This window comes from Eretmochelys imbricata, chromosome 7 (assembly GCF_965152235.1).
Source record: "Eretmochelys imbricata isolate rEreImb1 chromosome 7, rEreImb1.hap1, whole genome shotgun sequence".
In the NCBI taxonomy this organism is placed as follows: Eukaryota; Metazoa; Chordata; order Testudines; family Cheloniidae; genus Eretmochelys; species Eretmochelys imbricata.
This window is the reverse complement of record NC_135578.1, coordinates 20,480,895-20,497,070: the sequence shown is the minus strand read 5'-3', so window position 1 is coordinate 20,497,070 and position 16,176 is coordinate 20,480,895. Positions and strand designations below refer to the sequence as shown.

Below are 16,176 nucleotides of genomic sequence, written 5' to 3'. Positions count from 1 at the left end.
AATAAAAAGGCAATACATAATGTGGGAAGGGGAAGGAGGGATTAGAGACTGGTCACAATCTTTTTGGAAATTGATGGGAGGAGTTTCGTGTGGTTTGCATTTGGCAGGGGCCCTGGAGAAGAAAATACTTTTAAAACTTACCCAGATTAATATTTTTTTAGCAGGGACAAGATAATCAATTTTAAAAATGACCTGTCTGTCCTAGATACGCCTCCTCCTTCTTTGATGCTACATCAGAGTGGAATGACTTCAAAGCTACACAGAGGTAAGTAGGTGGGGGGTGGGGTGCGGAATTTGAATATAAAAAGAAGGGAGCTTTGAAGATCTTAGGACCACAAGCTAGGCGAGGTTTTTAAAAGGATAACAACCAGTGTGAAACCGAGTCTGTTTCAAAAGGAAGAGTTAAAGGTAGTTTTTCCAGGAACTACACCAGATAATTTTTGTAGCTTTATAAAAATCATATTTTTTATTTTAAAAAGATTTCTCTCCGCCCTCCCTTTTGCTGTGCGAGACATGCACACAGATGGGGAAACCTGTGAAACCACTGACACACAAAGTGCTGTCTCGAAAAGTACATTTTAACTAATTATACATTTTCCATCTAATCTCTTTCCACCTCTAGTCAATTTAGGTGTTACTTGGAATGGCAGCAAGTTACACATTTGCAGACCGAGATGCGATTATTATTGCTGATTGTGTCCCTTTATATATAATTTTTTTTTAAATAAATATTTTACTTTTAGTCATGATTTCCCCCCAGATTTCCCCCCAGGCCTTCCTTTTCAGATCTGGATATATGGGCTCTGCAGCATATTTTACCCCTAGACAGCCAGGTAGCAGAACACCAGGGTGAGGAATTAAATCCAGATTCTCCTATAGCATTGCAGAACACTACCTGCTACACCATGAGGCCAACCTCATTTCTACTGTAGCTGTAGACTTTGGACAAAAAGGTTGCAAAGGCTTCTGCCCTTACTTTCGGTTTGTTTCTTGATCTTCAGCGTTACAGTCTCTCCAGCCATTTGGAGTAGGTGGATGGCTTCACTGAGTGGTTTGCCCTTGAGACTCACATTATTAATAGCTAATATCCGGTCTCCCACATGGATTGCTCCAGTCCTAAAGAGGAAAGACACAAAGTTAGAAACTTTGAGGAAGGCTGCTGTCTTCCCTAATATAAGGGCCGTTAACAGATTGCTTTAAAATAATGGCGAACTAGCCTTCAGTACTTTAGAAGAGCAGGGATAGGGTCTTCTTGTACATGTGGAGGAGTGTCTATCATATTATGGTTTCAGAGTAGCAGCCATGTTAGTCTGTATTTGCAAAAAGAAAGGAGGACTTGTGGCACCTTAGAGACTAACCAATTTATTTGAGCATAAGCTTTTGTGAGCTACAGCTCACTTCATCGGATGCATCCGATGAAGTGAGCTGTAGCTCACAAAAGCTTATGCTCAAATAAATTGGTTAGTCTCTAAGGTGCCACAAGTCCTCCTTTCTTTTTATCATATTATGGATGGCAGCAGAATACTAAATCAAACATCACTAGGAATCTCTCTATATAATGTCCCAGTCACCATAATAGCTGTGAATCTGTAAGAGTGCAAATGAAGTTCAGCTTTTTAAAATTGGCAGCTCCTATAACTAAGTCAAATGTATATGAAAAGCACACAACGATTCCAGTGTGAGATTTCTGTGAATACTCATGCATGCAACTTTAACATTTGTTTCCACATTCATGGAAAGAACACAGGAGGGGGCAAAACCAAAGACAACGTAAATTACTTTAAAAATTCAAACCAACATATATGCAAACTGTTTTGCTTGGCTCGCTGAGTTACCAGCCTTGATTCAGCAAAGCAGGTGACTAAGCAAAAAGGACTTATGCACATGTACTTAGATGAGTGAGGACCACACTGCCGAGCTTCTACTAGAAGACATTTGGTTACAGCCCTAAAAGTTTTTCCATGGTTAACTTCTGCGATCCAAGTTTTCAGACTTGAGGAATGGCTACAGTTGGCTTCAGCTTATTGCTTCCACATCGTATAATCAACATTGAATCATGCCAAGTTTCACTCTTTATTGCTCAATTATTGCATTACTAATCTACAACAGTGACACACATTCACTTCGCATCTGCCACAGATTGTTGTGCTGGCTGGCAGCTCTGGTAACCTGGAAATGCAACAATAGACTCACCCCAACGACTGGCAACTGGGAGGGAAGATCTAGGTGCTTGTTGGATCTTACTTATGGTACCAATGTTAATGCTCCCTAATGATAAAAGTCAAAAGGAGAAGCTTCTTTCCCCAGAAGTTCCACAAGTTTTGGCTATATCATGGGAAACTCATGACTGAATCAGAAAGAGTGCAAGTCTGGAACATCACACCTTTCTATCAGAACTGGAGTTCTCAGCTAGGTCACTTTCATTCATTTAGTAAATTACATTTGACTGCAGTTCCTCTAAATACAAGCTTTTTGCACTTTGCCAGCTACTGACAAAAGCAGATACTTATCTACTCCTTTAAAATCACATGCTGTTACAGCGAAGACAAATGAAAGTCGAAAACCACCACCTGTCAGTTTTAAAAATCTATTTTACAGTTGCAAAGTTGCAAAATTAAGCCATATTTTTGGTAAGATTTTTCAGCTGAAGTACACTATTTCTCTAACTGGCCACTAGATGTCCCTGTAGTTCCACTCAATTTCCACTGAAAAACCCCTAGGGAAAAATTGAAGTCATTCAAGTAAATTATCGATTCAAACTGGATCTGGAGTATCTGCCTTAAAGTTTCATCTACACAGCTGAATTTTTTTTAAAAAATATTTTAAATGGTAGCACATTACAGAAGATGCTTAACTTGCTACAGTAGTTCTAACACTTAGAAACAACCTCTCCTAGCAATGAAATCAATCACTGAACCAGGAATGGGACCAAATTCTCCCCTCCGTCCCACACCATAAAGCAGCCTAGCTAGAAATAACCTGAGTAACGTAACTGTGTGTAAATTGGTTAAATGACTCAGCAGAAGGAAGAAAAAAAAGTCACAGTTAGCAAGGTCTTTTCCTCAAGTATTAGGAAAAGTAAACCAAGCCACTCAGACTATCCTGGGTATGGAGACAGACCGAACCAAAGGCTTTCCTCCTAAGCAGTCACTGATCTAGCCTGTGCCATAAACACTTCTGCAAGGGAGAGGGAAGCTGAGCTGGAGTTAACCCCTTGTTAACCAGAGAGCACGTAGGTCCCGATACCTGTCTCATACCTCCCTATTTATTTTGAATCATGCTACCCTTTCCTTTAATGCTGCTCCAGTGCAAAACAGTCTAAAGAGTTTCTGCTGACAACACGATAGACACATCTTCTGCCAGAACCAAGACACAAAGGATTGGTTTGCAGTGATAGGGTCCTGGCTCCAGCAGGGGTCTGATGTGGATCTGAGGCAAGGCAGTTTTGCACTCCACCGGAGCGTATTCAAAGAGCCCATCCAAACCTGAAAATTCAGGCAGTGAGACACACGACACTTCCTGGTGACCGATTTAAACCCTGGCCAGGATCTCACCCAAGCAGTGCTGACCTGACATAAGCGTTCACCAGTATGTGAGTTTAGGGGTGGGGAGAAAGCTTTGCATTCCCACAGATTGTGGTTGCCCTTGGGTAGTGCAGCTGTGCAAATGAGCATAAGGATTAATGGTGGGAGACAGCTGTTGCTTCACAATGACCCCGTTAACCTGAATCCTCCTCTGTAGGTTTACACCAGATCAGATGTTTGCAACATAAAAATACTCAAGGTTGACATAAAACTAGTCACTTGAATCGGAGCCTTCTAAGCCCAGCCAGACAGTTGGTCGCCCAGTATGACATACACGTGGCAGATCCTGGAGGACACTCTGCCTTCCCCATTATCCAGAAATCAGTAGCAGCTGCAGTCCCACTACGGGGCGAATCAGCCAGAACGTCTCCATTGTGATAATAGGAAACACATCCACTGCACATTGTGATGTCTCCTGAGCAGCATGCTGTGCTCCTGCAAAAGCTGTACATAGGCTTGGGATTGGGTTTAGCTCTGAATTCTCTAGAAGCCGATGGTGTAGACATAGGGACCCGGTTCGGCTCTGGGGGCCCGCCTCATTTCCAAGAGGCATCGTGCTAAGGCGGAAGGGAAGGAGGATTGCTGGCTGCTGGGAGAGGGGACAGAACAAGATGCTCGGGATTAGCTGTTCCCATCCTCCTTCTCCCTGCCAGCCCCCCCGAGATGTGAACTGGCAATGCCTCCACCCCCACCCCCGCTCCTAACTTCCTAGCCCCTCTATCGTTTTGGGAACAGCATCTTAGAACAATATTCACCCTACCCTCCTGACAGACTTCATCCCAATCATTCCTGAAAGGAAGCCAAGGTTACACAGAGAAGTCCCTGCTGTGACTTTTCTATTTTATATCTATGTTGCTGCTATGGACAGGCATTTCTTCGTTAGACTGCTACAGTACACACACTAAACGACTCCACTGCTCCCCTCAAAGGTTTTATTTCTTGCTCTGTGCCAGCACCAATCAGAATTCAATATCACTGCAGCCCTTGCCTGCCCTGTGACTCATACAGTTCTTGACCAACCAGCTGTGCACATCTCCGAGGAAAGAGGGGAACAGCCAAGAATGCTGTACAAGGGAATAGAAAGCATGATGGGTATAAGATCACTGTGTGCTGATCCCAACAGTATTCCACCTTCTCATACCAACACTACTTTATGCTGTGCAGAACGGTCTAGCTTCCAAAAACAATGCAGAGTTTTTCGCCTGAAAAAGGAGAAAAATGCTAGAGTCCACCAGGTCCACTGAGGACTTTGCTACTGATCCTCATTTTACATGGAAGACGCACAGCTACTACGATGACAGGCGGCTGCATAAAATCCTAAAATAAAACAAATTAAATCAAGAGATAGATAAAGCCTTTGGATATTGCAATTTAATTCCACATCTCTCTCTCTCTCCTTCTTTCCCAGAGCACACAATTGATCTGCCTTCTGTACAAAATGAAGCACAGTGTTGGAAACATTTAGCTGGTACCTGCCAAGTGAAAATGAACGTCAGAGGCAAGTGGAGAATTTATGTGCAGATTTCCTCTAAAAACCCAGCTGCAGGAGAGAATCCAGCACAGAAAGAAAGATGAACCAAGTTCAGATCTGGGGTGCACGGTTTTGAATTATGCCAGCCTCTAGCACCTCCCTAACTTAGGAGCCTTAAGAGACATGTTTTGATGCTTGCTGCAGCTCTACCCTTCGTGCAGAAGAGGGCTCTGCAATCCTACAGAAAGTAGTCAGCAAGATGCTTACCTATGCGCCAACATAAAAAGAAGAAATTAAGACACAAAGTGTGATTCAACTCCACCTTAAATTTACATAAGGAACAGTTTATATTCTGAGCAGCCTCGAAACCCCCCAATTATTTAGGTCGTCCTCCCTCCCCTCCATCTTATTGGTTGTTAGAACCAAAATAACAGCCGTATTTACATTGTCTCAGAGTACACCTACTGTAATGCTGTCCAAATCTAGATCTAAACAGCAACAAAATGAGCAGATCCGTTCACACTTGGATCCAGCATTTGAACCAAAATAATGGAAATCTAGCAGGGACAGTGGTAAAGGCTTCTGGGATTTGTAGCTTCAGCAGGTGGCACTAGCAGCAGGGAGTGCTGGTTTCACACTCACTTGTGTTTAGGCAGAATCTCCAGAAACAGCTCCCCAGATTAGATGAGGTGGTGGTAGCCCGAGCTGACGGCGCAGACTCCTAATAGAAGCGGAGGTGGAACTAAAATGGAACCACAGCCGGGATTTCAGGGATGATGCTCTGGCTGGTTGCCAGGTGAGCACTGTGTGGGGCCCTCAGAGGCATGAGTGGAGAGCATTACATGTACGTAGGTATGATAATACTTTGCACCTCTATAGCACCTTTCCTCTGCAAAGCTAGGCCTGGGGACTCTGTGTACTAGACACTCATTCAGAGCACATTAGACCAAAGAAACATCCCTTCCTTTGCTTCTTTCTAAATTTTGCAATACATCGTGACCCCCTCCAGTTTCACCGTAAACCTCCACCCTGCTGGGGTTCCTCGGGAGGGACATGTGGGCCCACCTGCCCCTCCAGATTGCTCAGTCACATGGTGCAGCCAGGCCCCCTCCCTGCGGGGCAGCTGAGCTGCAAGAGGCAAGGAGAGGCAGCTGCTTTAACAGTGTTGGGAGAGGCAGGAAGAACAGCTGGGAGCTATGGGGAGGGGCCGCTCCTTTCCAGAAAGGGGGACTGTTGGAGAGGGGGGCATGACTCAGCTATTCCAGGGTTGTGTCCCCCCACTATCAGCAGGCCAGGGTTGTCTTTGCTTTACACCTCACCTTTCAGCCAGCCCTCGTTTGGTCAGGCCTGAAATGATGATCGGATCGAAAGGTTCCTCTGTTCCGGAGATCGTTATTCCCAGAGGGCCGCCGTACCTCTTTAGTTCTACAGTGTAGATAATAGCACCGGTTGTCTCTTGCTCATCTGAAATGGGAAACAGGGATGCTGGAAAGTATTTTAAAAATAAATAAGCCATGAGGAAAACTCAGAACATTCAGAAGCGAAATCCTGAAGTCTCCTGCTGTGCACAGGATGAATAGGATTTAAACCTTCCATGCCACATTTAAAAGAAGAAGGAGGGGAAAAAAGATGCTCTATAATCAACTGGAAAGTGGTCAGCAGACTGACTGCCAGCCTCATCTTTGTTCTTTCGCATTATGTCTGGGCAAATGTTATTAATATGGTCAGACAGTGCTTTGCATCAGGATTTCTATACCAGAGTTATCTTCATCCTTCCTAATCTTCAATTTGACTAGGTCTTCACACTGCCTCAGAATCTGCACTGCATCCTCCATTGAGCAGTTGTCGAGTCGGATGTTATCGATGGCTAACAGCTTATCCCCCGGCTCCAAGGTGCCTGTTCTGTGTGGAAAAGAACAACAAATGGTCATTTCAGTTAAACCTTTCAGATCTTCTGACCATTCGTTCATTTTAGGAATTAAGGCAACAATATTGCCTTTTATCCTCCAAGACCTCCTAGAAACGCCCATCGGGACCATAGTGTGTGTGGGTGCAATACCTGGGCCAATCTAGAGCGGTGTAAAAATATTCACATCCAACCCCATACCTGCTTGGAACAGACCACTCGTGCCCAATTTGAGGCACAATGTAAGGGCCTGATGTTCAGTGCTTTCTGGAAAGCAATCCTCTTTAAAGGGATCTCACAAGCTGCACTAGTCCTTTTGGTAGCCTCGGTTTAGATGTGTTCAGGCCCAGGTTCATAAAGGCTTAGCTAATAAGGTTCAGGTTACACACCAGTTGAGATGCACTACGGCTTCTCTCTCCCCACAATAGCTACCCTTCTACCTTAGTGGCCTCCTTTGTTTCCCCCCATAAGACATCCAAGGTAAGGAGTAGGGTCCCCGGGTTCATTGGACGGCAGACGGCGAGCAGTGACTGGATGTGTGGAGGAGTGGGAAGAGTCCCATTTGAGAGGTAGCTAGGATTTATTTCATTGGTGCTCCATTGAAGCTGCAGCGGTTTGCTGCAGCAGAATGCAGCATGCAAACACCTTCGAGAACTGAACCCTGCATGGTTTGCATAGACCAAATTAATCCACAATGAAAACTTCTCAAGGAAGAGCACTTCCAGGACAGGCTGGGAAGGAGTTTGGAACCAGCTGGTCTTCTCAAGAAATAACCCACTCCCAGATTTATATATAAAATTCCGTCAGTGTCCTCATAAAACCACTTACTCTACGGAAGGGAACACTGTACGCTGTTCACCTGTGCAGGAGACACTTGCACACTGGGACAGAGCGGCTGACAAGACATGACACTTCATGTAAGGGGTCTGATGAGCCACCTGTACTGAATGCATTGCCCTTAAATAGAGAGAAGGGGAGGTAAACATCCACACACAGAGGGGCCAGCTGAACAGCTTTGGCTCCAGATCCAGAGCTAACTTCTTTGTTGGCTTAATTCCTTTGACTTCCGTGCAGTTATCCCAGCAGAGAATTTGAACCCCAAATTCTATAATGGACTGAACCAAACCTCTGTAACCGACCTCCCCTTGAACTTTGATGTATTCCAGAACCAAATACTGTGACTTAGGTCTCTACATTGAATTACTGCATTGCATATTGTCATACAGTCAACTGCTGCGCTTACCTGTGAGCTACGCTCCCCTTCTTGATATCAGAGATAATTAAAGGCTCACCAGGCTTTCTACTTGCAGCTGCAAAAGAGATGCATGCATATAAAACACACTTCAGGCTCTGGAATCTATCAGAGTGACAGCCAAGGGGAGAAAAAGGAGTTACAGGGAGGGGAAATTTACATTAATTTGACACAAGTGCAGCTTCACACTTGGAATTTATAAAAGACAGACCTGCAAGAATAAGGGTTGGGCCCAAGCAATTTTTGCATCCTCTCTAAATTAGCCAGCTGATTCCTTTTAGCCTATTACAGAACAAGGTGATGAAACTGTGGAATCAAGTGATTCAAAGCAAGGGCTTCTAATCTCTGTGTAGCTCCATCTGCCCAAGTCTAACACGGATGTCTACACCTTCCAAAATGTGTGAAGGCCACGCAAAGTGAGCCTCACAGAGAGATAACAGTTGTTTCCTGAATATCTCACTGTACATTATTATTATTTGGGCGTTCTGAATAAACGTGTAGTCAGCCTGGAAATCTGCTCGATTTGTTAGTAGCTGGCAGTCATGTAAGTGTTAAATAGTCCTTCTCCCCCTAGATTATCTGTAAGAAATTGGATGTGCCCTACTTCTCTGAATTCTAAATCACAAAAACGTGGCCATTCTTAATATATGCGTTCATTGAGCCGAATCCCTCCAGTACAGAGTGTCCTGTAACTTGTAGTTTCAGAGTTCAGTGTTTCTGGCATTAGCCTGAGCCCAGGCCTAATTTGTCACTCTGTTACACGAGCTTGATGCAGATTTAACCCCACTGGTGTGACGCAGTGGAGGATTTGGCCAATGATCTGTATAGGACAAGAACATGTGACGACCATGAATCAATCCCTCTACCAAGACATTTATCTCTGAATCCCACTTAGCTCATGAGATGCTGATAGCAAGAAAGCTGTAGATCTAGCATAATGCATAAGGTGGTCATGATTCTCTCTCTCCACCACATCTGAGGTGGTTAAGCCAGTTATGCACTGGGTCTCATTTGATTCAAATTTATGAACCACAAAGCCTCTGTGCTTAAACCTGGATCTAGCAGAGAGTCTTTATTTGTCCACTGATTTCAACATAGCATTGTTAAAAATTTAATAGTTATCGTTTAGCCATTAAAGAGTGGCAAATCTTTTCATATTCAGGCAGCGTCGCATCTGCATAAATTCCCCACCCAATGGTTCAACTTCATTAAATCTGCTGGAGACAATTGCCTAACATGTTGTCTGTACATTTTCTGAATTTTACAGCACCTTGAACATAAGAGGGGTGAAATACTGGCCCCACTGACGTCAATGGCAAAACTTCCTTGACTTCATTGGAGCCAGGATTCTGCCCATGGTGCTGCAGAAAGGGAGTACACACAAGCAGAATTTCAACTGGCTCTCCAAACCCCAGGTGTTTTTATAGACTGAGAGGGGCCACTGAAAGCACGAGGATGAAGAGCAGGGGGGCCGATCTAAGAAGCTGAACTCCAAAATGCCAACATTTAAATGAAACAAGATGGGAGCTCGCTGCATACCATGACCTGACCTACCTCCCAACATCTTCATAAAAGGTGATCTGCAAAGCTTTTTCAAGTTTGATAATTTTAGCTCATGAGACTTGTGGTCCACGAAGAGCCACTTCTGCTTTATTTTAGTCAAAGCCTGCATTTTCACGATTATTTACATTAAAGATAGTGGCTGTGGGCTCCCTTCCCCACTCAGAAAAACCTAGGTAGGAGATCTGCCCCCTGCTGACCTCACTGCTATTCACATGCCAAAAACATATGCAAATAGCATTCTCCTCTCTCTCTTTCACACTCTCTGCACTTACACATTGCTACATTGCCTTGGTTACAGTTGCTATTGTCTCCCAAGGGGGGGGGGGGAGGGGGAGTGATGGTGGCAAAGAAAGCTCAAAGCCTATGAGCATCTCAGCTTACAGCCAGGGATGAACATGTTCAGGATTTGTGATGTCACTGTTCCACAAAGAATGAATTTACATGAGCTCTGAGAAAAAAAACAGCAGCCAAAAAGGAAATTCCAGAGGAATCCAAAGACAGGAAAAGTTGGTCTTTTTTTATTATGGCCTTAATTTATTAGTGGGTTTTAAAAACATATGCTAGTATGAAGCTTGTTATAAAAAACGCTTTGCAGGTCACTGTTAAGGATATTCTCTGCCTGATTGCACAGTCAGCTGTATTTAATAGTGTCAAATGTCACCAATCCATGCTCAAGCACAGCAGAGAACTAAACATAAGTGAGAGTCCTGTGCTGTAGGAGTGCTTATGGTGAGTGTTACAGAACCTAAAAGAGCTGTCCTCACAGCCTCTTTGACAAGGCGCTGATGCACATCCCATGCATCTGGTATCTGCAGACTGAGTGCTCTCCAGTTCCATTTAGAGCCGGAAGCTAAACCCAGAGGCTGTTTGGTTGCTCCAATTCACTGAGTGGTAGAAAAAGAGTCAAGAAGGAAAAACGAACTAGTATCTTGACTAGCATAAAGACCCACCTCCATTATAAACCCAACCATGAAAGGGACCAAATTATCACATGGTTGTACTGCACATTATTAAAAACTTTGTTCCATCTTGTTATGCAGACTGGATCTAATGGTGTTTTAACAGTATCCTCAAACCAGCCTCCTGAAACACCATTGTGTATTGACCATTGGGGACAGGGGAACAAATGGAGACACGTGTGCTGTAAGTAGGTTTCCCACTGGAAGTGCCCCATTGTGTGAACAGACACCTGGGAACATGTCCTGGGCGGTCCTAGTCTTTGGGAGATTCTGTTGACAAAGAGGCTCACATCCATGCTGCCCCACAAGATTGGGAGAAGCCCCTATAAGCTTCCACAAGCCACCTCATTGTTCTCCTTCAAATCCCTCCTTAACACTCTTCTCTGCCATAATACCTACAAAAAAACACACAACAAAAACAACCTTGCCAATGGCTAGGCGACTGGCACGCGGAGACCTCTGCCTGTCATGCGGACTAATATTGTCTCATTGCTTCCATCTATACCATCTGTTGTCTCTTGTCTTATACTTAGACTGCAATCTCTTTGAGGCAGGGATTATCTTTTGTTGTGTTTGTACAGCACCTAGCACAATGGGATTCTGGGGCAGGACTCAGGCGCCTCGCTGCTACTACAATACACAACAAATAAATGAATAGGAGTTTTGGGTGAATACATTTCTTCTGAGGTGTTTTCCTGTGCATACCATGTGCTTTCCCTTCTGTTACAAGGTCTGTATAAATATTCCTGTTTTTATAATCCTTTCGTGGTTTTTAATAAAGCCAATTTCACCCCTCACCTTGTGTCTGCTGCATGTAATCATAAGGGAGAGGATGCATAGTCTTGATCAATATACAGCCAACTAAAATGAGGGTTAGCTTAATCAATTACATTTCCCTTTAGAAATACATTTAAAAAATACTGTGATAGGACTGACCACATAGCTATCTGGTGGTATCAAGCATGTGCCAGCTGTATTCACAAATCGCTATAGAAGCCTCCCCACACTGTGCCTTCAGCATCTCCCATTTTGCCCCATCCCCTGCCTTATGATCTCTGCAACATTTTGTCATAGCTGCTGTCCTTCAAAGAGAAGCCTAGACTAGATCATTCTATAGCTGTAGCTCACGAAAGCTTATGCTCAAATAAATTGGTTAGTCTCTAAGGTGACACAAGTACTCCTTTTCTTTTTGCGAACACAGACTAACACGGCTGCTACCCTGAAACCTGTCAACAATAGGTGTCACTGTTGATTGAAGCAAGACACTTCCCACTCCCAGAATAGAGTATGCAGTACAATAGGATAGTCTATCCGCCTACTGAAACGTATTGCTTCCTAAAAGGGAACTGATCTACACTAACAGTTTAAATTACACTTTTCACGTACGCTTGCTGATATTTAATTTAGATGTAACCAAACAAGTCTTTTACTTTATTTTATATAATGATAATTAAAGAGGAACCAAATTAAATTTTAACAAACTGGTAGGCCTTCCAATTCATTTTAAATAAATAATCAGTTTGGCACATAACTGGAAATCTTTACAAAAACCAACCTTATTAATTCTAAATAAGACGCAACAGCTATAGAAATGAAAGGTTTGTTAAATATAATCTAATATGCCATAATCACTTTGCCCCAATGATGGCAAGAGATACAAGCCTATTATATCTGAGCAAACCCTCAAGGTGTTTAACAGCCACTTAGTATTTAATTAACACAGAATAGCTCTTATTAACTAAATTAAGTCTCCAATGCCCTTCCCATTCACTGCAGTCCACTGAAGAGCTGGGCTCGTTACCTCAAACCTTGAATACAGATTTGCCGGGTTCTCAGTTACACTAAGCCCCTTTTCAGAGTAGCAGCCGTGTTAGTCTGTATCCGCAAAAAGAAAAGGAGGACTTGTGGCACCTTCGAGACTAACACATTTTCCACTGAATACATCCAATGAAGTGAGCTGTAGCTCACGAAAGCTTATGCTCAAATAAATGTGTTAGTCTCGAAGGTGCCACAAGTCCTCCTTTTCTTTTCACTAAGCCCCTTTATACTTCACTTCACATTCACTTTCAAACCCCTTTACACTGCCAAAGTGGCATCAAGGGTCTTTTGTATAACTGATGCCTTGTCAGTGCAAGAAAATTATATTGGATTTCACCAAGTCAGTTGAGAAAGCAAAGTTGGCCTAGTGGCTAGGACACTAGGCTGGGACTCAGGCCTGGTTTACGTTTAAAAATTAGATCGACCCTAGCCACATTGCTCAGGGCTGTGAAAAACTGTGTGCCCTGAACAACGTGGTGAGGTAGACCAAAGCCTCAGCTGAGACATGGTTAGGTCAACGGAAGAATTCTTCTGCCTCTTTGAGAGATGGATTACCTACATCCACGGGAAACCCCCTTCTGTCAGCGGAGGAACCATCTACACGACGGTGCTACAAAGGCACAGCTACCGCGCTGCAGTCGTGCCATGGCCGCAGGTGTAATGGAGACAGGCCTGCAGGAGACCCAGGCTCAACTCTATCCTTAGCCGGGGACTTCCCGCGTGATCTCTGGCGAGTCACTTAGGCCTGATCCCTACTTGAACGTTTAACCAACTGTTTCAGTCAGGAGTGAGATTTTTTTTTTTTTTAAATGAAATAGTTATATAGGTAAAAGCCCTAAGATGGGTGCAGTTCTATAGATATAAAGGGGACTCCATTCTAGATGGGAATAGCTATTCCCATATAAACCATCCTTACACCAGTCCAACTACATCCACAGTAGGGAGGCTGGACCACTATACTAGCATAATGAAAGCGGAAAGCTTTCTAGTGTAGACAAGGCCTTAATCCCTCTGTGCCTCAGGCCAGGACAACATTACAGACTTATATCGGTAGAACTATGTTGCTCAGGGGTATGACAACTCCCCCCCTGAACAACGTAGTTATACCAACCTAAACCCCTGCGTAGTCAGTGCTGTGTCAAAGGGAGAGCTTCTCCTGTCCACATAGCTGCCACCTTTCAGGAGGTGGATTAACTATGCTGATGGGAGAAGCTCTTCCATCGGCATAGTACCGTCTTCACTAAAGCGCACCAGTGCAGCTGTGCCACTGTACGCTTTAAGTTCCTCATCTGTAAAATGGGAATAATAGCATGGCCTACTTCAGAGGGGTGTTGAGAGGATAAATACACTAGAGTGTGAAATACTACGGAAATGGGGGTCAGATAAATACCTAAAATACAAAGATTGCCATCAGTGCAGGCCACTCATGTGGACAACTCTTGTTTCGGTTTACAAATGCCAAGGCAAACCAGTTTAATTAAAACAATACAATGTTCTCATGTGGACAAGGCCCACATACGTTTTAAAGCATCACACACTTCTCAGTGTGTTAACAGCACACAGGGATAGTTTAAAGGCTACTCTAGGAGGTAAGAGCAGACTCCGGAAGACAACAGCTGGTGACCCTGGAAGAGGACAAAGAAGAGTGAGCTCAAAATGACAGCGCTGTTTGGCTGTGGTGAGTGGGCAGTAATAAAATGCGAGATGGTCAAAACCCTTATTTATTGTTTATAAACTGCTTTCAGTCCCCCGCCACGTCTGCTGGGATTCTGGTGATCTCAGCGTTTACAATATGATGGATGAAGAAGCTCAAAACACACGTCCACTTGGTATTTTTAATAGGATGCATAATGATTTGTATTGGTAAATTATTCCCCTCCAAGGAGTCTGAGCACATAACTCACATGCACCAGCGCTTCCACCGGTTATAAACACCTTTTGTTATTGACTGAGACAAAGCAGCATTTTGCCAATGTGTAATTAAAGAAATGGCATTAATATCATAAAACTGCATTTAAGAATAAACATGTATAATGGGGGATGGGGGGGGAGAGGAGAAATACCAACTTCAAGCCAGGGATATCTAAGCAAAGGGAGCAGGAAAAAAAGGTGAATCTGAATCAACTACAATAAAGTAGCAGTCAAAATAGAGTTCCCACTACTAGCTTTTCCCTGTATCATCCATTAACTTTAACGACAGGTTCATAATTAGAATTGCTTCCAGCAGGATATTTACGCTACCATGTATCTATTTATTTTCAAAATCTTTAGATACTGGGCCAAGGTAGAATATTCTGTTTCTGTAAAAGTGCTAAAGTGGAACAGTTCCACGTATTAGCTGAAGCTGCAATGTTAACAGAAAAGACCACCATGAATTGCAGGCTGGCATAGGTCATGGGCCCCTCCCTAGACCCCCAAAATGGTCCCAGTACATGTGAGAGGTGTTGTCTGAGCACATGACTGAGTTCTAATCCTGGTTAGGAGAGTGATTCCCATAGTAACCTTGATCAAGTCACTTAATCTTCATCTCAAAATTCTGCCTCCATCATCTGCAAATGGGAATAATACAGAGATTTACCTATGGCACCTTACCAGGGGCACTGGGATAGATTTGTTATTTAATTTTCAATTACCTTCCTACTATATAAAGTGTTATTGTATTAAGAAGAATGACAGTTTAAATGCCTATTTAACAGCAACAACAAAAATGCACCCTGCAGTAAAACTCAACTAGCCACTGGGGGAAAACATTTTATATAGGTAAAAAAAAAAAATCATTCTTCTAATCAATCAGCATTTTCCTGAGGCTAAAACCAGTCAAAGGACTTATTTGAAAGAGATCAGATACTGACTACACAATAAAACACAACTAGTAGTTTGCATGCCATGCATGCGCACCCACGTCTGGAATACATAAAAGGGACCATCACTTGAAGAACCATTACTAGTTCTTACTGCCATAGATTATAATCCGTAAAAGATTTAGAACAAAGTTGTGTGATTTGAACAGAATGCACCCAGAAATAGAGGAGAGTGCTTCATGGGGCACATTCCAGCAGTCTGGACGAGTAGACAGGTCATTATGAGCCTGTTCTCTACATTATTGGGTCTACAGTCACACATTGCACTTACTTTCAACTGTACCACACGGAGTACCTCAGAGTCCTTTGTAAACAATTAAACCTCACAACCCACATGCTGCTCTGAACCAGGGAGAAATAAAAAAGTATTCTGTTTGGATCCGTAAAAATGGTTGTTTTAAAACAAGTGCACACTCCCTTGTGCTGCGGCTCTGGGTGCCTCATCAGAATAAAATACAAGTAATGGGCAGCCGGAACAAATAACAAAAAGTATCATTTTTAATTTTTTCCTTTAATAACAAGCCACGATTTTCGGAGAGAGGAGCCTAGAATTAGACTCATGTTTAGGCCTGCAAATAAAGGACCTGACATACGAAAGTGTTCAAAACCTAGGAACTTCAATTCACAACTGCAGTTAATTCAGATTCGTTTTCCTGAGCATCTCTGTGTAGACAATTACTCTTCCCCCCTGGCCCATTTAGTCCACCAGACTAGCTCTACTTAGATGTTATAATACAATTCAAATTATTAGCCTTGGTGCAG

General features: G+C 43.3%; 1 protein-coding gene across 1 annotated transcript in view; it reads right to left on the bottom strand.

Annotated features, from left to right (window-relative positions):
- The window catches only part of GRIP2 (glutamate receptor interacting protein 2), a 142,758-nt gene that overhangs the window by 21,706 nt on the left and 104,876 nt on the right, over positions 1-16,176 (bottom strand). The window contains exons 16-19 of the mRNA XM_077821466.1: positions 8,205-8,271; positions 6,812-6,957; positions 6,375-6,519; positions 977-1,116 (exon numbers count right to left, since the gene is read on the bottom strand). Coding sequence (XP_077677592.1) covers positions 977-1,116; positions 6,375-6,519; positions 6,812-6,957; positions 8,205-8,271 — 498 coding nt within the window. The remainder of the gene's footprint in view (positions 1-976; positions 1,117-6,374; positions 6,520-6,811; positions 6,958-8,204; positions 8,272-16,176) is intronic.